Genomic DNA, 19875 nt, shown 5'->3' with positions numbered 1-19875 from the left:
CTATCCTCTTGATTTTATGGAGGTATGTTTTATGTGCCATTATGTGGTCTATCCTAGAAAATGACCCATGTACATTGGAAAAGAATGTGTATCCAGGTTTCTGGATGGAGTGTATAAACACTAGGCCTCTTTCTTCCAGTTCTCTTTTCAAGGCTAGTATCTTTTTTGGGGTTTCAATCTGGTTGACCTATCAAGTGTTGACAGGGCAGTGTTGAGGTCTCCCACAATTATTGTGTTATTAATGATAACCTATTTCAGATTTGTCAACAATTGTATTAAATACTTTGCTGGTCCCTCATTGGGTGCATATATGTTTAGGAGAGTGATTTCTTCCTGCTGTATATATCCCTTGATTTGTACAAAATGTCTATCTTTGTCCCTTACAACTTTTCTGAGTATAAAGTTTGTGTCATCTGATATTAGTATGACCACTCCAGATTTTTTAAGAGTGTTGTTTGCTTAAATAATTTTCCTCCAGCCTTTGATTTTTGAGTCTATGTTCTGACTATCTAGGTGTGTTTCTTGTAGGCAGCAGGAGGTTGGATTCAGTTTTTTTTTATCCATTTCACCACTCTGTGTCTTTTAATGGGTGCATTTAGTCCATTGACATTGAGAGAGATAATTGTCGTGGAATTTAGTGCCATCTTTGTGTAGAAGTTTGGTGTGTCTGTTGGTCTGTGTTGTCTTAAATTAGACCTTTCAGTTTTTCTATTAAGACTCGTTTTGGGCCCAGAGAGATAGCACAGTGGCGTTTGCCTTGCAAGCAGCCGACCCAGGACCAAAGGTGGTTGGTTTGAATCTCGGAGTCCCATATGGTCCCCCGTGCCTGCCAGGAGCTATTTCTGAGCAGACAGCCAGGAGTAACCCCTGAGCAACGCCGGGTGTGTCCCAAAAACCAAAAAAAAAAAAAAAAAAAGACTCGTTTTGAGTCTGTAAAGTTTCTGAGCTGTTGTTTATCTGTGAAGCTATGTATTCTTCCTTCAAACCTAAAAGTGAGTTTTTCTGGGTGCAGTATTCTAGGTGAAGCATTTATTTTATTGAGTTTTGTCACTATGTCCCACCACTGCCTTCTGGCCTTATGTGTTTCTTGTGACAAGTCTGCTGTAAATTTCAAGGATGCTCCTTGAATGTAATTTTCTTTTTTGATTTTGTTGTTTTCACTATTCTGTCTTTATCTGTGGGATTCATCAGTGTGACTAGGATGTGTCTTGGGATGTTTTCCCAGGGGTCTCTTTTAGCTGGTACCCTTCAGGCACTCAAGATTTGGGCACATGGATTCTTTAGCTCTGGTAGTTTCTCTGTGATGATGTTCTTTACTGTTGATACTTCCTGAAGATTTTCTTCCTGTGTCTCTGGAACTTCAATGATTTTTTTTGTTTTGGTTTTGGTTTTTGGGTCACACCCGGCAGCACTCAGGGGTTACTCCTAGTTCTACATTCAGAAATCGCTCCTGGCAGACTCGGGGGACCATATGGGATGCTAGGATTCGAGCCATTGTCCTTCTGCATGCAAGGCAAATGCCTTACATCCATGCTATCTCTCCAGCCCAACTCCAATAATTTTTAAGTTGTTTTTGTTGAGCTTATCAAAGACTTCTCTTTTCTTTTTTTTTTTTTTTTTTTTTTTTTTTTTTGTGGTTTTTGGGTCACACCCGGCAGTGCTCAGGGGTTATTCCTGGCTCCACGCTCAGAAATTGCTTCTGGCTGGCACGGGGGACCATATGGGACGCTGGGATTCGAACCGATGACCTCCTGCATGAAAGGCAAATGCCTTACCTCCATGCTATCTCTCCAGCCCCAGACTTCTCTTTTCATCTGTTTACATTCTTTGAGTAATTTTTCCATTGTTTGATCATTTGCTTTAAGGTTTTTTCCAATCTCTTCTGCTATATGGAGTTGTTATGCATCTCATCTTCCAGCTCACTAATTCCATCCTCAGCTGCTGTTACCCTGTTGGAGAGCTTTTCCACTGAGTTTTTTCATTCGTCTACTGAGTTTTTTCATACCTGTTTCTTGACCTGATATTTCAATTTGGAGTTTTCTGGTTTCTATCTTCATATTCTCTTGATTCTTATTAGTGTTGTGTTCAACTCGATCTAAGCTTTCTTTGAGTTCTGTGAACATCCTCCATATTTCTTCTCTAAACTCCATATCTGAAAGACTAACTAGGTGGTTGGCCATTGTTGGGTCATCAGAGTTGCAATCTTCATTCTCTATGCCTCATGTTGGTCTGCATAGTTTCCCCCATTGCCACGCTTGTAGTGTGGGTTTTTTCTACGTGTTGTGGTAGTATTCATTGGCTAGGTGGAGTGTGTGGCCTCTTTGTGACTGCACTCTTCTGACTCCACCCCTTGTGGCAGGACGACTCACCTCAGGAAAAGCGAGCCCTTAGGGGATGGATGCCAGAGAGGATCAAAATTTCCAGGTTGAAGTAAGCAAAGTGAAGCCTCAAGATGATGCCGTGTTTAAGAGGCCCAGCAGAGTCATCTGTATCCACAGTCTTCTGGCAAGAAAGACTCACCTCAGGAGAAGCAAGCCCTCAGGCGAAAGATGCCAGAGAGAATCAAAGTTCCCAGTCTGAAGCAAGCAGAGGAAAGCCTCAAAATGTCTGCCATGCTTACGAGGCCCAACAGAGTCAGCTGTATCAGTCTCCGGGCAGGGAAGACTAAGCTCCTAAATGTAAATTTTAACATCTCAAAGCAGTTCCTCTCTGGCCAGGCCCTACGTGTATTTACTGATGTAGATTAAGGCTTCTTGCTAAAACCCTTAATCTACATCAGTAATTTCTTATGAAATTTCCTGTTCCTGAGGGAATGGGTTTTTTGATCTAGGAGCTTATTACAAATAACTAACTTCCTAAGGTCTGGTTTTTGGAAGGGGCAATAAAAGAGACAAACTTATATAAGACAGGTGCAAATCTATACCTGGTAAAAGTTTTCTCAACAGCCCAATGCTATATCCTGGCCAAACATTTTGGATGTTAATTCTGAAGTGAAAATTAGTTAGCAAGTACTCAAAGTCCTTTAGAAATGTCCCAAAAGCAGAACATTCCTTTCTGCTTTAAGCTGCAAGGGCAGTTAGAAAACAAAGAAGAATAGAAGAGGTTCTTTTGTTTGTTTGTTTGTTTTGTTTTGTTGGTTTTTGGGCCACACCCGGTGGCACTCAGGGTGTGATACTCCTGGCTATTTGCTCAGAAATTGTTCCTGGCTTGGGGGACCATAAGGGACGCCGGGGGATCAAACCATGGTCTGTCCTAGGTTAGCACATCAAGGCAAATGCTCTACCACCTCTCCGACCCCTATAGAAGTTGTTAAGTGTTTTTGGTACTGAGTTTTCCAGGTAAAGAATAATTTGTTTTGGGGGGGGCTATTTGTTTGTTTTGGGGCCACATGGCAGCGCTCAGGGGTTACTCCTGGCTCTGTGCTCAGAAATCACTCCTGGCAGGCACAGGGGACCATATGGACAGCCGGGGTTCAAACCACTGTCCTTCTGCACGCAAGGCAAACACCCTACCTCCATGCTATCTCTCCAGTCCCATAGGTAAAGAATAATTTGATCAAGGCTATATATATTTGCCTGTAAAAATCTTTATGTTTGAAAGTAAAAAGTTCAAATATATACACACTTAAATACAGAAGAAGGAAGACTCATATTTAGGTCAAATAAATGTTACTAAGCATAAGAAATATCACCTTCACTATTAAAAATCTTGGCCAGCCATCTGCTCTGAAGGAAGACTTCCCGTAGGTCTTCTGACTTGATTCTCATTAGATAGTGGGAGGTGATACCATAGGACACCACCAAGATGCCTGTAATGATGCAATCTCCCCACCTCAGACCCACTGCCCAGATGTGTGCCTGGGTGCTGCCCACCATGCATGACTAGCCACTGTCCCACACATACAGTTGGGCACTGCTCTTCATGCTTGGCTGGGGCACTTGCTTGTCTTCTATCCATTCAGAGAAGCCTTTTCAGGGCTGGGAGTCAGCACAATGACTGTGACCTAGATTTGGGGCTCAGCACCAACAGCTGCAGCCCTGGAGTCCCCACATGCCTGGTGACCTGACCAGTGCACATCTTCAGGCCTTTATTGGACAAAAATCACTAGTGGAGCTCCTGAGCATAGCTTGGGAAGTCCCTTAAAAGAAGGGATGCATTTATCTATCCAATAGGTGCTGAGGCATTGAGCAAATATGAGCAAATCATGCTATGTCTTTCTCAGTACCCAATTCAGCTCTCCAGAGTCCTTCACTAAGGGGTAGCATCTTCTTGCTTCCTTCAAGTAGAAGTCATATTAGTGGGGGAATCCCCTTCTACAATTGATTTTTTTTGAAGTTTGTTTTAGGGCCACACCTAACACTGCTCAGGCCTTACTTCTGGCCTTGTGCTCAGAAATCACTCCTAGAAGTGCTTAGGGAATCATAAGAGATGTTGGCATGATCACACGGTGCCATGTTATTCTAAATAGATTTGGGCGTTGGGCTTATGTAGGTGCCAAGAGAGGTGGTGAAGTGACGTCTCTGCTAAATCCTGAATATGATGTGTGTGTAGAGGGAAAGTGTCCATGGGCAGATGTAAGAGCAGTGGTAGCTGAAGCAGAATTATCTAAAGCAGATGTCTTGTGTTTCAGTCATGAGCCTTCTTCAGGTTTCTGGAGGCTAACCCAGGAGCTGGCCTGAAATGGGACTTTTGAAGTCTCTGAGCTGCATGTATATCAACTAGTTTAAGAGACTGGGACAGAAAAGGGATTAATAGGTGTGTGATTACCTCAGACCAGACATTCAATCAAGGAAGAGGGAAATATTTTTTGAGTAACAGGGAACATTTACTTCTAAAGACAAATGAAAGCATTAGAACAGTAGGAAAAAGACAGAACAAAGTCCATTGCACAACACTACTTTGGCCATTTTAGTAGTATGTCTGTACAGGGTGTTTGCTGTCAGGCATTTGCTGTCCAAATGGAGTTGGGTCCAGAGCCCTGGGACTCAAGGGACCATTGCCCATAGGGCATCCTCCTGGGGGGCACCTCTGAGACTCTGGAGCCATGAGTGAGTATGATCTTCAACAGCTCTGGGCCAGGGTCCAGTGGGTAATGGGAAGGTTTAATTGGCCAGTTTGGGCTGTGCCAAGGAGAGCACTCATTGCGGGCTCAGCTGCCCCTGATGCATCCAGGGGCCCATCTTCAGCATCTTAATGAGCTACACAAGTCCCACAAAGCAAAGGGGGATTTCTCCCTTCTGGGGACATAGCATCAAAGCTTTCTCTTCCCTTCTTTCCTGAAGAAACTTACCTAGAAGACAGACTGAGCTTATTTCCTGGACTTCAAGGGCAGAAGGTTGACCAGATTTTGGACAAAATTCTGCCCTGCCTCAGGAATTGGGAGGGTCTCTGTGGCCATCCCAGAGCCTGTCTCAGTCCTACTCCCACTCTCACAGACCACTACACAGCGCGCGCGCACACACACACCACACACACACACACACACACACACACACACAACACAACACAACACACACACACACACACACAACTCTTCCTTCAGGAATCCCCAGCATCCTTTCTTCACCACAGAGGACCTTCTCCAGCTCTCCAGGTGGGTGTGTGGCAGATGGAGGGAGGTGGCACCAGTGTGAGGGGACAAACTGGAACCATAGCATAGCACTGTAATCACTTCAGAAACTTCCTTCTCAGGTAAGGGCCTCTCAGACTTTTTCCAATTTGCAACGGTAGATTATGGACCACTCATTTTGCATTGAGATTGGTTTCTCTTTCTATTTGGGGTCAACTCATGTCTCTGGTACTCTAGGACAACAGCAAAAACATCTTACCTCAGCTATATTCAGGAATTAGTTCTGCTGTTGCTCTGGGGACTAAATGGAATGCCATGGATTGAATCCAGGTCAGCCATATGCAAGGCAAGCACCTTATCTGATGTACTCTCCCAACAGATATTTTTCGATTGAATGACCATGAGATATGGAGTTAAAGCATTGTTGATGGTTGAGTTTCATATAATGTTCTAACTCTCATCCCTTCACCTGCATTTATTTCTTACCACCAATGTCCCCAATTTCTCTCCCACCAACACCTCGTACCCAACCTGCCTCTATGGCAGATATGTTTCATTTCCCCTTTGTCCCCCTTTTTCCTTTTAGGCACTGTGCTTTGAAATATTGTTACTGAAGGGATATCATACATATCACTTTATCTTTTTCAGCACCTAGTTCAGAGTGAAAATTTCCAACTCGCATTGTCAGAGTAAACCCTTCTCTGCCCTGACTGCACTCCCCTAACTTTTTCCGACAAGCATGGATCAGTCCATTTGGCCCTGGATCAACATTGAGAATTTCATGTTGAGTGAAATGAGTTAGAGAAAGAGGGACAGATAAGGAATGATTGCATTTATTTGTAGATATTAAAAATAAAAACCCATGATATGAGGATATATTCAATAGATTTTTTTTTTTTTTTTTGGTTTTTGGGCCACACCCGGCGGTGCTCAGGGGTTACTCCTGGCTGTCTGCTCAGAAATAGCTCCTGGCAGGCACGGGGGACCATATGGGACACCGGGATTCGAACCAACCACCTTTGGTCCTGGATCGGCTGCTTGCAAGGCAAACGCCGCATCTTGCCGCTGTGCTATCTCTCCGGGCCCTATTCAATAGATTTTTGAAAGATCACACAACTATTTTCTTAGGGACGAGACTTACACACACCCCAAGTTATTTTGGGTACTAGGCTTTTTTATATATAATTTATATCACTGAGTTTAAAAGACCCCAATATCACAGAGATGGTAGAAATGCTGTAAGTATGTGTAAGTATGTGCAGAGTTGGAAGTGTGAAATGTTGATTGTTTGGAAGGTGTGAAATGCTATGAATGTGTCCCAGAGTGCTGTGCATGGGGCCTCAGTGAAACTAGAATCCACTTTTGTTTAAGAGCAAATTAAAGCCGGGGCAGGACCCGTCCCAGTGTCTAATTTCTGTCCCTCTGTCCTACTGACCGCCACCTTTACACTTAACTCACAGCAGGCAAGCATGGCAAGAACAGACCCACTGGCAGGATGAAGCTGAAATTGCTCAAAAGTAGCCTGTGGAAAACTTCTCTTGGGAAGACATACAGCTCCCCAACCCACCCACACCACAACCCCAAGAGTATCTCCTTTGGGGGGCGGGGTCTTCCTAGCAAGAAGGAGGTGCTGGAGTCACTCAGATGATGATTCTTGGGCTCTGTTCTCTGGGAGTTGATGCTCGGAGCCTGTGTGATTGTCCAGGGAACCATTGGCCTGCTGCCTCCTCGTTCCTGCTTGTCATCTCAGGTTTAACATCAGCCCTATGGTAAAGTGTGTATGACATGGCTTGGCCCTTCCTGCCCCGATGTGGGATTATGGAATTAGTCTGTTTCTACCTTAATCTAAATATGCACTGTTACTCATTGGATGGAATTATCATTGAATGTAGCACCTTGGATTGGTATTGAGACCGATGATCCCACCTTCTAGCTGGGACCTTTTCTGTCAGATTAAATTTCTCAGACTGAAAGAAAGTGGCCCTTATTTTTTCCAGATCTCCTGGGAGTGGTGGCGTGCTAGTAGTGAAGGGTAATGTATCTCCAAAGCCTTTTCTCTCTATGTGTGTGTATGAATATTTTCCATAATGCCATCTGATTCCAGACCCATATCTCTCCAGTGTTCTGATGTTGAAACCGGATGACTTAATTCAATACACATCATCCCTGCCATGGAGCAGAGCTCTCACTCCTGGAATATTATGTGTCTTGTTTAGAGAGTTGCCCACCAGGTTTTCTGCCTGCTCCAAGCCAGACTATTCTTGGGCACTGTCCATCCAGTGCCGGGGATCACTTGTTCCCAAGACAGGCAGGTCTAAGGCTGCTGCAGTCCTGGCAGTCCGAAACAGTGCCTCCAAGACCCAGGTCCTAAGATTTCCTGTGAGCCGCATTTGACTATCATCTCCACTCAGATGGGGTGTGTGGTATAGGGTATGAACTGGGGATTTCTGCTACTGTGTGTGAGTCTGGAGTATGAACTGGAAGCTCACACTGTGGATCTGAGTCTGGGGTATAAACTGGGGGCTCAAACTGTTGGTTGTGAGTCTGGGGTATGAAATGGGGACTACACACAGTGGGTTTGTGAGTCTAGGTTTGAACTAGGGGTTCAAAATGTGAGCCTATGAGTCTGGGCTATGAACTGGGTCTCACACTGTGTGTTCATAAGTCTAGGGTATAGACTAGGTGCTCACATTTTGAGTCTGAGATTCTTACTATGAACTGGGCTCATGCTCTGGGTTCATAATTCTGGGATATTTGGAGTATGAACTGGGAGCTCATGCTGATTTCGTGAGTCTTGGGTGGGAACTGGGTTCACACTGGGTTTGCACAGTATGTTTTTTCCCACACTTCTGGAATATGAAACTGACCCCCAACCCCCACTGGCCTGCTCTCTGCATTCAGCTCTCCCACAGGAAGCTGAAGGAGCATTTCCTGACTTCCTGCCCTGATCCCCGTCCCTAGGTTCTGGAGCCCAGTGTCTCCTCTCTCCTCCATTAGGTCCCTGGTCTCCTGGCAGGTGAGAGGCCCACACTGACCAGAGTGCACCCACACGGGCCACATCTCTTCTCAACGTGGAACACAGATTACTGGAGGGAACGTGTCATTCTCTTCCACTTGAGCTGAGGGACAATGTCAGCGCTCGCAGCTCTGGCACAGTCTCGAGGAGCAGAGAGTTGAAATGGGTGCAGGGAGGAGGGCCAATGAGACCTACCTCCCTGGGTTCATCCTGCTGGGCTTCTCTGAGTACCCTCAGCTGCAGAAGGTCCTGTTCGTGCTTGTCCTCACTTTGTACTTCCTCACCATCCTGGGAAACACCATCATCATCCTGGTGTCACAGCTGGACCCCCGGCTCCGCACCCCCATGTACTTCTTCCTCTCCCACCTCTCTCTCCTGGACCTCTGCTTCACCAGCAGCGTTGTTCCCCAGCTGCTGGTCAACCTGGGTGGCCCCGACAAATCCATCTCCTACGGGGGCTGCGTGGTGCAGCTCTACGTCTCCCTGGCCCTGGGCTCCACCGAGTGCGTCCTCTTGGCTGTCATGTCCTACGACCGCTATGTCGCCGTGTGCCGGCCCCTGCACTACGCCCTGGTCATGCACCCCCGGCTCTGCCGCATCCTGGCTTCCACAGCGTGGCTCAGCGGTGTGGCCACCACCCTCGTGCAGTCCACGCTCACCCTCCAGCTGCCCTTCTGCGGCCACCGCCGTGTGGACCACTTCATCTGTGAGGTGCCTGTGCTTATCAAACTGGCATGCGTGGACACCACCTTCAACCAGGCTGAGCTCTTTGTAGCCAGCGTCCTGTTCCTGGTGGTGCCCGTGTCCTTCATCCTGGCATCTTATGGCTTCATCGCCCGTGCGGTGCTGAGGATCAAGTCAGCTTCAGGGAGGAAGAAGGCGTTTGGGACATGCTCCTCGCACCTGGCGGTGGTCATCATCTTCTATGGGACCATCATCTTCATGTACCTGCAGCCAGCCCAGAGCAGGTCCAAGGATCAGGGCAAATTTGTCTCCCTGTTCTATACTGTTGTCACCCCTGTGCTCAACCCCCTTATCTACACTTTGAGGAACAAGGAGGTGAAGGCAGGGCTCAGGAAGGTGTTGGGGAGGATTCTGAGGTTAAATCTTATGCAATAATCAAGCAAATTATAGAGCAGTGCTGTTCAGAAGTCTGATGTCATGTGGTTTTTTTTTAATGCAGGCTGGGATGGCCAAGTGATAGCACAGTTGTAGGGCATTTGCCTTGCTTGCGGCTGATCCAGGATGGACCTCGGTTCAACCCCCCATATCCCATATGTTCCTCCAAGTCAGGAGTGATTTCTGAGAACATAGCCAGGAGTAACCCCTGAGCATCACTGGATGTGGCCAAAAAAAATTTAAATTAAATTAAATTTAAAAAATGCAGGCTGGAGGAATAGGACAACAGGGAAGGTACTTGCTTGCATACAACCCAGTTGGATCCTCAGCATGACATATGGTCCCCCTAACCCAGCCAGGAGCATGTTCTGAGCACTGCCAGCAGTGGCTTAACCTCTTTCCCTAAACTAATAAGCTCAAAAACACAACTTTAATAGAAGGTGATTTCTCCCTGTTAGGGTTAGTTTCTCACAGAACGCTGGTGGCTGGATGTGGCACCAACCACTCATCCCCCAAGTCCTCTAGCCAGTATTTCTCAGCCTGTTTCTGGCCATGTGCCTGCCAAACTGGCTCCTTCATAAGAGCCCTGCCTTCCTTCATTCTGGCTCCTCATCTCATGCCCTGATCCCCACCAATGTGATTTTCACCCTTGGAAAATAGTGGGGGCCTGCAGGGCCAGATGGCTCCGGCTGAGATATCCTGCTTCCCCCTCTCAGTGTCTTTTCTCCCAAACACAGTATAGATGCAGACTGCTTAAGGCCTGTTTCCATGGACTCTGGAGCAGGTCTGAGCATCAGGAGAGGTTTGCTGTGATCTTCTTTGGCTGTCCTCAGACAGAGGACAGAGGTTGGACTTTGTGTTCAGTCTCCTTCCAATTCCACCCCAACCCACTGGACATGGAACTGAAACTGAACTGCAACGTTGACAGCTGGACAAAAACTACAGGGCTGACTGGGACCTAGTGTGCCTAGACACGGGCTACTTGCTGGCATCAGCTGGACAGGACAGCTGGTAGTGCCTGTCTCACTCTAGCTCTCAGCTCCCCACAGCCTACCTCCCCAGACAGTGCTGGGTCAGGCTCCCACCCTCCAGGATGCAGGACCTGGTGAAATAGCAGAAATACCCAGTGCTGAGCTAAAGAACTCTCTGTACCACCATGGAGTGAAGAGCAGGAGGGCACAATCAGAGGAGGCTTAAGAGGACATAGATGATAGCTTATGGGGCATTCATGGTCTTGAAACAACATGGAGGGCCAACCTACTGAATCTAGATATTCCAGTTCTGAGTCATTATGAAGGTGCTGCAGTGCAGCGGGAACAGTAGGACAGTGGCATGTGGCTATTTGAGGGAGCCTAGAGACCCCACAGAGCTTGTGCATTTCTGTGGACAGTAGAAGTGTCTTTTTCCTACTCCTGCACCTGAGGTCTCAGACACAGGAGATGCGTCTCTTCCCACAGGGACAGTGCTTCCATCTCACTCTGATCCCCAAAGGGGGACCTGGCCTGCTGGGGACATGGAGAAGAAAACACAAGGGCTGATGACATCCAGGCCCCTCTGCCAACCTGGGGAGCAACCTAGTTCATCAGCTGTAGCAGGGGTAGAACGGGGACACCACAGAACATGCTGCTCAGTTGGCCAGCTGCAGGGCAAACAGATTGGGGTGTAGGCACAGAGCCCCCCCAACCCTGCACAGCTGCAGGGAAGCACAGGCAAGATGGCAGATCATGGAGGTAAGACAGATGCAAGTGTGAGTAGGTGAGAGGGGGATACGGAGCCAGCGCAGGTGACTGAGGGGAACATGAGGACAGGAAGCTGCAGGGCGTCCTCATCATGAGACTTTGGGACACAGGCCCTGATCCCTCCTTGGAGAGTTGCTTTCAGATTCTCGTTTCCCTGTGCTCAATCCATACACTCCCTGGTCAGGACAACTCAGCCACAGGCCAGATAGTCCTAGTCTGGGATCTTTCAAGTTCTCCTTGACCATCTAAGGAGGATCTTCCCTCTACACAGTTACATGCCATTTGGGAAGTATGGGAGGGATTCCCAGAGTCAGGACTTGTCACAAAATCAGCCTGGTTCAAACCTCTTCCTCTTTCTCTATTGGTGTGTTTTCTCTCAACTGGATCTAGATTTCTACTGAAGGCTTGAGCTAAGGGCAGTTGGGGGGTACAGCAAGGCTGGGGGAACCAGGCTGGATCTCCAGCAATGCAGCTGTCATTTGAAGGACCAGAAAACCTGATTCAAACATAAATACATGCAGAGTCCTCTGTCCCCGCCTTCGTTCACCATACACCAACTGTTGCCTGAACGTGCCTATTCCCTTCGTCCTTATTCTCTACTCCCTCTCCCTCCTATTTCCTTCTCACTCCCTCTTCCTCTCTTTCCTCCCTGTTTCTCTCTTGCACTCTCCTTCCCTCCCACCCTCCTGCACTCTGTCTCTCTCTCCCTCTCCCACTCCCTTCTAGCATCTCTTTCCCTCTCCGTCCCTCTCTCCCATCTACCCCACAACTCTCTCCCTGTCCTGGATCACCAAAGACAAAGGTAGAAATAAACAGAGTGGAGCTCAGTTCAGCTTCTGGGAGTTTCTAGGACCCCCCCCCCCGCATCCTCCTGATGATGGAGGGGACCAACGTGAGCTCCCAAACATGGGGCTTCATCCTCCTGGGCTTCTCAGACCGCCCCCACCTAGAGCCTCTGCTCTTCGCTCTGGTGCTTGTCTTCTACATGCTGACTCTGGTGGGGAACCTGGCCATCGTACTGGTGTCACGGCTGGATGCCGCCCTGCACACGCCCATGTACTTCTTCCTCGGCCACCTGTCCGTGCTGGACCTGTGCTTCACCACCAGCCTAGCGCCGCAGACGCTGGCACACCTGCACAGCGCCGACAAGACCATCACCTTTGGGGGCTGTGTGGTGCAGCTGTATACATCTCTGGCGCTAGGCTCCACCGAGTGCCTGCTGCTGGCCGTCATGGCGCTGGACCGCTTCGTGGCTGTATGCCAGCCACTGCACTATGTACTGGTCATGAACCCACGCCTGTGCCGCCGGCTGGCCTCGGCATCATGGCTGGGTGGACTGGCCAACTCTCTCGTGCATGCCACCTTCACCCTGCAGCTGCCCTTCTGTGGCCGCCGGCTGGACCACTTCATCTGCGAGGTGCCCGCGTTGCTCAAGCTAGCCTGCGCTGATACCAGCACCAATGAACTGGTGCTCTTCACCATCAGCATCCTGTTCGTGCTGCTGCCACCCGTCCTCATCCTCGTGTCCTACGGCTTCATCGGACGTGCCGTGCTCAGGACCAAGTCGGTGGAGGCCCGGCGCAAGGCCTTCAGCACCTGCTCCTCCCACCTGACTGTGGTTGTCATCTTCTATGGCACCATCATCTACATGTACCTGCAGCCACGCGACAACTACTCCCAGGACCGCGGCAAATTCATCTCTCTCTTCTACACCAATGTCACGCCTGCCCTCAACCCCCTCATCTACACACTGAGGAACAAGGATGTGAAGGGGGCTCTCCGAAAGCTCTTTGCTGGGAGGCTGTGCTCCCCACGAAGTTGAGGGACACAACAGAAAACCTAGTCAGGTCAGCATCAGAGATGTGGGCACTGCAGGACCACTGGGCTCTGACTCAGACAAAGCCTTAGTCTTGGTCAGTGTTGCCTAGGCTGCAAGCCCTGAGCTTCCCACTTGCACAGCCTATCCTGGTTCCCAACTCACTCCTCGCACAACCCCATGGAAATGCTACTCAGAGCTCTGTGGGTAGAGCAATGGAGCTACAGAACAGAAGTTGGTACAATGGCTTCCCCACCTCTCTCCGGAAGGGCATGCTGAGTGCTTTGTGATGTGAATCCTGCCCAACTCACTGCCTCTGCTGAGCAGGAAGGCTGGTGCCCTTCCAAAGACACTGCTACTTACCTGGGTTGTTTTTACTCCAAGGTAATGAAAACTCTGGCTAAAACAAACATGGTCAAACTCTTCTTGATTGGTCAAGAAAATGTTAAGAGCCAGGAAGAGGCGGGTCATGGCTGTGGGATTCTCCTATGGTGAACCAGTCCTCAGTCTAGAAGATGTGCATTGGAGCAAGTGGCAGTTCTGTGAATGCCGGTGCATGCAAGTATTGTATTCACAAGTGCATATGTGTGTTTACATGTGTGCTCCTGTGTGTTGTGAGTGTAGGTGTGTGCATGAGTTTTGTTTGTGTGAACATGTCTGTGAGTTCACTTGTGTGCATACATGCCTGTTTGTGTGGTCACTGCCACATGTACATGTGTGTGCACCGTGGAAAGAACAGAGTGGACGTGAATGCCCTGGATAGAAAACAGGGAACAGTCTGCACCCAACTGTCCATTCAGCAGTTTCCTCAGAAACTCTGCGGTTACCGCTGTTTTGCTGTGCTAATCCTCCTATAAATTAATGATTGTAATTCAAATAGGCATAAAATACTGTTCCTAAGTTGCTCTGAGTTAAAATGTATTCATCTACATTTATTATCATTTTTATTTCTTCTTTATTAGTTGGGATATAATCATCTTCACCTTGTGCCTTTCTGCGTTTACCTTTCTTTAATTTAAGCAGAGTGGTTTACAAAGTTGTTTATCAAACAGTTGTTTCAGGCATTTAATGTTCCAACACCAATCCCATCATCAGTGTACCTTCCCTCCACCTATGTTCCCAGTTTCCCAACCACCTCTCAGGCCTGCCCTCTTAGCAGGCTCAAACAAATGTACTTCATATTGCTTCTTACAACAAAATGGCAAACAAAAACTATAAGAAAATAGATCAATAAAAGTCTATTCGTGGCATTGTTGCATCTTATAATGAATGGGATTTGACTGAGTTGTTTGGTGCTATTTGAGCTTCTGTATTATTGTTTTCTCTCATAGATCTTAGCGGTCTTCTATGCCACTTTCCCATCAGATTTTCTGTGCTTACAATTGGTCTGTAGAATTTGGAGGTGTTGGCCTGCACCAGAAACTGTAAAACTGAGACAATTTGGTGGTTTGGCTTCTCGAGGAGACCAGTTGTGCAGCTGGGCCATCTGTATGCCAGAGGATGTTGAATATGGATGGGTGCTGCTTGGCCTTCTGATAGGCAGAAATTCAGCCTGCCTCCACTTTGAAAGAACCCCAGAATTCTCAGTCCACAAATCCATCAACTCGAACAATTCAGAGCTTGATTCCTCTTTGAGTGTGGAATGTACATTTATCATGTGAGGAAAAATTTTCCTTTGTTAAGCAGATATGATGTGGCATTAATACAAACTTTACCAAAATCCATATGTTGGAAATATAAGTCTCAGAAACCACCAATCCCACATGAATCAGAGTTGAGCGTGCCTGATTTTTACTAGACCCAGAGGAGCAGGCACTGTTTGTGTGTGTCAGAGGGACAGACACTGTGTGTGCATGTCAGAGAGGAGAGCACTATGCTGCCCCGTGCGTGTCAGCCTCAGGCTTATGCAGGCAGTGACAGTCCTTTCTTACTAAAATCCCTGATCCTTCCTTACTAAAATCTATGGAACATGTCAGGAAGTGAGGGAGGGAGCCCAGCACTACTGGCCCCCAGTGAGCTGGCCCACAGCAGCACTGCCTGGGAGACCCCAAAAAGACCACCACAGAAAGTCTCCATGTCATCAGGCCATTTGTGTAACTCCGCCCAAGTCCAGAGATTCCCTGCAGTTGGAAGAATTTGGTCATCTGCTCCTGACCCACCTAGCACCCTCTGGAGGCACCTACTGTGGTAGCACCATCTCATAGTCATGCTCTGGGGTGCAGGAAAGAGGCCTGGGCAGGCTGGTAGTACGGAGTAGGGCATATTCAGTCTCAGGGCTGCCCCTGGTCAGGCCCCCCCTATCCATAGCCAGCAGAATGTTCTCATAGCTGTGGTCATAACTCTGGGACAGCCGTTGACCAAAGCCATGGTCAATGACTGTGTAGCATACTTCTTCGGAACCACGGGCACCTGCATTCTCCTATTAGGAACAAAGAGAAGGAGCATGTCACTGTGCCCACTGCCACTCCAACAAGAGCATCTCTAAGGGAGCCAGCACAAAGGTTAACACTCATTCAAGGTTAGTACATGTAACCTCAGTCTCAGCCAGCATAAGCAGCAGGGCCCACCCAGCCATCAGTCAGCTATCGCTCTGGCCCAGAGCAGATCATCACAAGCTCCTCTGACTCACAGGATGCGGTGTTCAAGCACATTTTCCATTGCAAAGGGGAAATTCCAACATTAAGATACCTTACACTGATTAACTCAATGCTTGCAGAACACTAGCACTGCAGTGTTCAAAGAAGGAAATCGTATGTGGCCATTGGTTTCTACTATGCTCACAAATATTCATGATAACTCCTAGACTTTAAGATTAGAAAGTCATGCGGAAAGCTAAAAATAATTTATGCTTGTGGCAGAATAATTTGACTTATTTTCATTATAATAGTTCTGAAAGCTAAAATAATGGACTCTGGCAGGATTAGATTGATTCGAAGCTACCCTATGATCTAAATGAATGAGATACATTTAGTCCATGATTTCTTTTTGTATGCATTAAACTAAGCAGAAATATTATTGGGTTGTTAGAAACTTAGGTAGATCCTTGCAGAATCTTTGTAAAAGAACTATGGCATGGTCCTGAGTAGATATCAGAGCTAACATTCACCAAACAAGTGTGACAAGTTTCAGTTACCTGCCTAGAAGCGGGCGGGAGGCCTTTACCTGGAGGGTTAAAGGAAAAGAAAACAAGCTGAGGTGGAGTGCTGCTGGGGAGAGGCTAATATGGCAGAAATGGAGAGACTCCCCCACCCCTGAGACTCCAGACAGGAGAGGCACAAGAAGCACCAAGTTAAAAAAAAAAAAAAAAAAAGAAGCACCAAGTGCTAGCACCAAGTGTAATCCACATTCAAAAACTGCACCAACCTGAGAATGCACCAAGTGTAGAGGGCCATAAAAGGGAAGGTCACTACCTTGACCCAGAAAAATCACATCACTCTTGAATGATTTATTGAGATTAGGAGTAGTAACCCTTGGGGCCAGAGTGGTGTTTGCCTTGCAAACAGCAGATCCAGGACCTAAGGTGATTGATTCGAATCCCGGCATCCCATATGGTCCCCTGTACCTGCCAGGAGCTATTTCTGAGCAGATAGCCAGGAGTAACCCCTGAGCACCACCATGTGTGACCAAAAAAACAAAAACAAAAAAAAGAGTAGTAACCCATGTCAGTGAACACGGAGGCTGTCCCTAGCCCATGTCCAATAAAGTAGGACCCGATACTAAAGAGGACAAAAGCTGCCATTTCCAAGAGAAGGTCTGACTGGTTGTGAAGCTGGCACTCAGCAAAACCCACTCAACCATCAGGTGCTGACCCCTCCCGACTCATCCCAAAGTTGGTCCTGTCCTGGATCTCAAATCTGAAACACTGCTTTGACTCACTGCAGTGAAAAGAGTTCAGTAAAGCAGCATTTTTCATGCTGCTCTATAATGTTTTCCAAGCCCCAGCATGTGAACATGGATCCAGGCACATCTTCTGTGTACCTTTGGGGGCACCCTAACCTGTGAGAGACTTGGTATCAGAGGTACCCCCAAACAGCCTGTCATACCATCGCCCTACTGAAAGTGGGCATCTGTCTAATTATTGGAGATATGGGGGCGCAACTATTAGCACTCCCTTCCCCCTTTTACTTCCCTTTTTAATGGCCTGCTACAGGGGAGGGGGGCTGAACCATGGGGGCCCAAAGGGATGTTTGGATCAGAATCTGAAGGACAGGGTCCCCAATTAGTTCAGAGAAGCTCAGGAGCTAATATGGGCCAGTCATTCTGAGACACAGACCTCCTATAAAGAATGTGGAAGCTAGTCCCAGAAACAGTGTTCTTCAAAAGAAGACCCTGCACCTCACACATGATTCCTCAGAATTTGGAGCCTGAACTGTTTCATTATAAAGCACCCAAATGGGGGCCAGAATGATAGCACAGCGGTAGGACATTTGCCTTGCATATGGCTGCCCAGGACGGAGCTGGGTTCAATCCCTGGCATTCCATATGGCCCCCTGAGTCTGGAGTAATTTCTGAGTACATAACCAGGAGTAACCCCTGAGTACCACCAGGTGTGACTCCCCCCAAAAAAGACACAAAAACAAAAGCACCCAAGTCAGGTACACCTTCCCTCACCATGAATGTGCCACCTGCCTTGTGGAGCTCAGGACTGGAAGTTGATGTGGCTGCGAATGACTCTCACAGGGTGTGACTCAATCTGATAGAAACAAAGTGAGCTTGCACAGGCTGCTGAGGGGAGACAGCACCGTTCAAGGAGAGTCGGCATGGACTCTCATGCATGAGACCTCAGGGGCACATCGCTGTAGAGCCTGCCCTGGCAAACTAACTGCCTCTAAGCATGGGAGGGGCCTTCTGTGCCAGAGAATCTGAGGGACACATCAAATGAGACACATAACTTGCAGGAGAATAAGGCAAGGGGGAATATGCAGCAGAATACAAATGCGTGAGCAACCGCAGTGGAACAGCCTTAGGCACTCAGCGCCTCACCCAAGATGAAGAAAACCAGGCCTGGGCATGAGCAGAAATGTCAGGGCTCCCCAGGACTGCTTAGGTGAGGGTGCCTTGAGAGGCCCCCGTACTCTGGGGAAAACACAGTGTCCGTACAAGGCCCGGCTCTGTCTGAGGAAGTGAGTGAAAGGAGTGAGTGCAGGAGCTTGCAGTAGTGCCTCCAACAGCAGGGTGCTCAGGGCAGCTCTAGCCTGTAGAAGGCGAGGTTTGAGGGTGGTACCTGCGTACCAGGCAAACACGAGGCCAAAAGGTCACAGGGTGGTAGGCAACCTCGGCACCGAGCAGAGAGAGACAGGGTCTTGGTCCCCCCACACCCCGCATCTAAATGCCAATCCCTCTGGGCATCTTTTGAACCCAATAACTCACTGCTTGTGACTGAGCCTTGGCCTGAGTTCTCCCTCTCAAGAGTGGCTGCATGCTGCCTGTGGAGAGAGCACAGACAGGGAGACACTTGGAGCCTTGACCTCAGAAGAGCCATGAGTTTGGGAGAAAACCAAACGAGACAGTTGGGCATGGAGGGGCCGGCAAGTCATGTGTGTGGAGACCATAGGTGCAGTCTTATCGCATGGGAGGGACTCCTGTGAGGGAACACATGTACTGCCTCATGGTGTGGAGAAACTCTTCCATGTGTGGAAAGAACATGGCAATCTCATGATATGGAGGAACTCTCCAATGTACAGATAGAACACATGAGCAGTCTAATGATGTGGAAGGGGACTCTCCTATGAGTGAGCACGTTTTCATAGTGTGGAGAAACTCTCCTGGGTATGAAGAGAACATGTGTGCAGTTCTGTGATATGAGAGGGACTCTCCCATGTGAGACAAACACATGTGCAATCTTTTGGTGTCAGCAAGATTCTCCTATGTGTTGAAAAAAAAACCATGGGCAGTCTCATGACATGGAAGGAACTCAAATGTGTGTGGAGAGCACGTTGCAGTCTCATGGGATGGGAGGGACACTTCCATGTGTGGAAAACACATGCAGTTTCAATATGGATGGACTCTACCCCATATGTAAAGAATAGATGTGCAGTCTCATGTGTGAGGTACTATGCTGTGTATAGACAACATATATGCTCTCTCATGCGTGGTATAGAAGAAACTCTTACATACAGAGAACAAATGTGCAATCTCATTATAAGAGAAAGGCTTGCTTGTGTGTGGAGAACACACATGCAGTCTCATTGTGACATGTGTGGTCTCATGGATTTGGAGGGATTCTCCCATGAGTGGAGAATATGGATGCAGTCTTGTGACATGGGAGAGACTCTTCTGTGTGTGAAAAGGACTCTCCTGTGTGCAGGGAACACTCATGTGCAGTCTCATGAGACTGGAAGGAGTAGGAGGTGCTCAGTGAAAGTTTATTTTCTGGATGCTCTCAGTGGGGGAGAGCCTGGCCTAGAGGCCACCAGGGAAGTCTCAGAAACTCTCAGCTGGCCCTAGAGGAAGAGCCAGCAAGGACTGTGGGTGGTGGTGCAGATGCAGAGCTGCCTTCAGGGAAGGGAGCCAGCAGGAGAGACAGGAAGAGGGCAGAGAGGAATGAGATTGTTCTGGGCTGCAAACCTTATCTCAACGAGTTGTTTCCCCTGGAAAGAGCCAGACACCCCTTACC

The 19875-nt window shown here is 48.0% G+C and overlaps 2 protein-coding genes across 2 annotated transcripts; both read left to right on the top strand.

Moving 5' to 3' along the window:
* The first annotated feature begins 8747 nt into the window (after positions 1–8747).
* On the top strand, positions 8748–9704 carry LOC126016422 (olfactory receptor 2G2-like). Its single transcript, XM_049778992.1, has one exon. The coding sequence runs from the start codon at positions 8748–8750 to the stop codon at positions 9702–9704; it is 957 nt and encodes a 318-aa protein (XP_049634949.1).
* A 2613-nt stretch (positions 9705–12317) lies between these two features.
* LOC126016421 (olfactory receptor 2G3-like) lies at positions 12318–13265 on the top strand. The gene has a single exon (XM_049778991.1). The coding sequence runs from the start codon at positions 12318–12320 to the stop codon at positions 13263–13265; it is 948 nt and encodes a 315-aa protein (XP_049634948.1).
* The last annotated feature ends 6610 nt before the right edge of the window (positions 13266–19875 follow it).

Source organism: Suncus etruscus, chromosome 8 (assembly GCF_024139225.1).
Source record: "Suncus etruscus isolate mSunEtr1 chromosome 8, mSunEtr1.pri.cur, whole genome shotgun sequence".
Taxonomy (NCBI): Eukaryota; Metazoa; Chordata; class Mammalia; order Eulipotyphla; family Soricidae; genus Suncus; species Suncus etruscus.
Note: the sequence above shows the minus strand (reverse complement) of the source record. Positions and strands in the feature narration are given on the sequence as shown.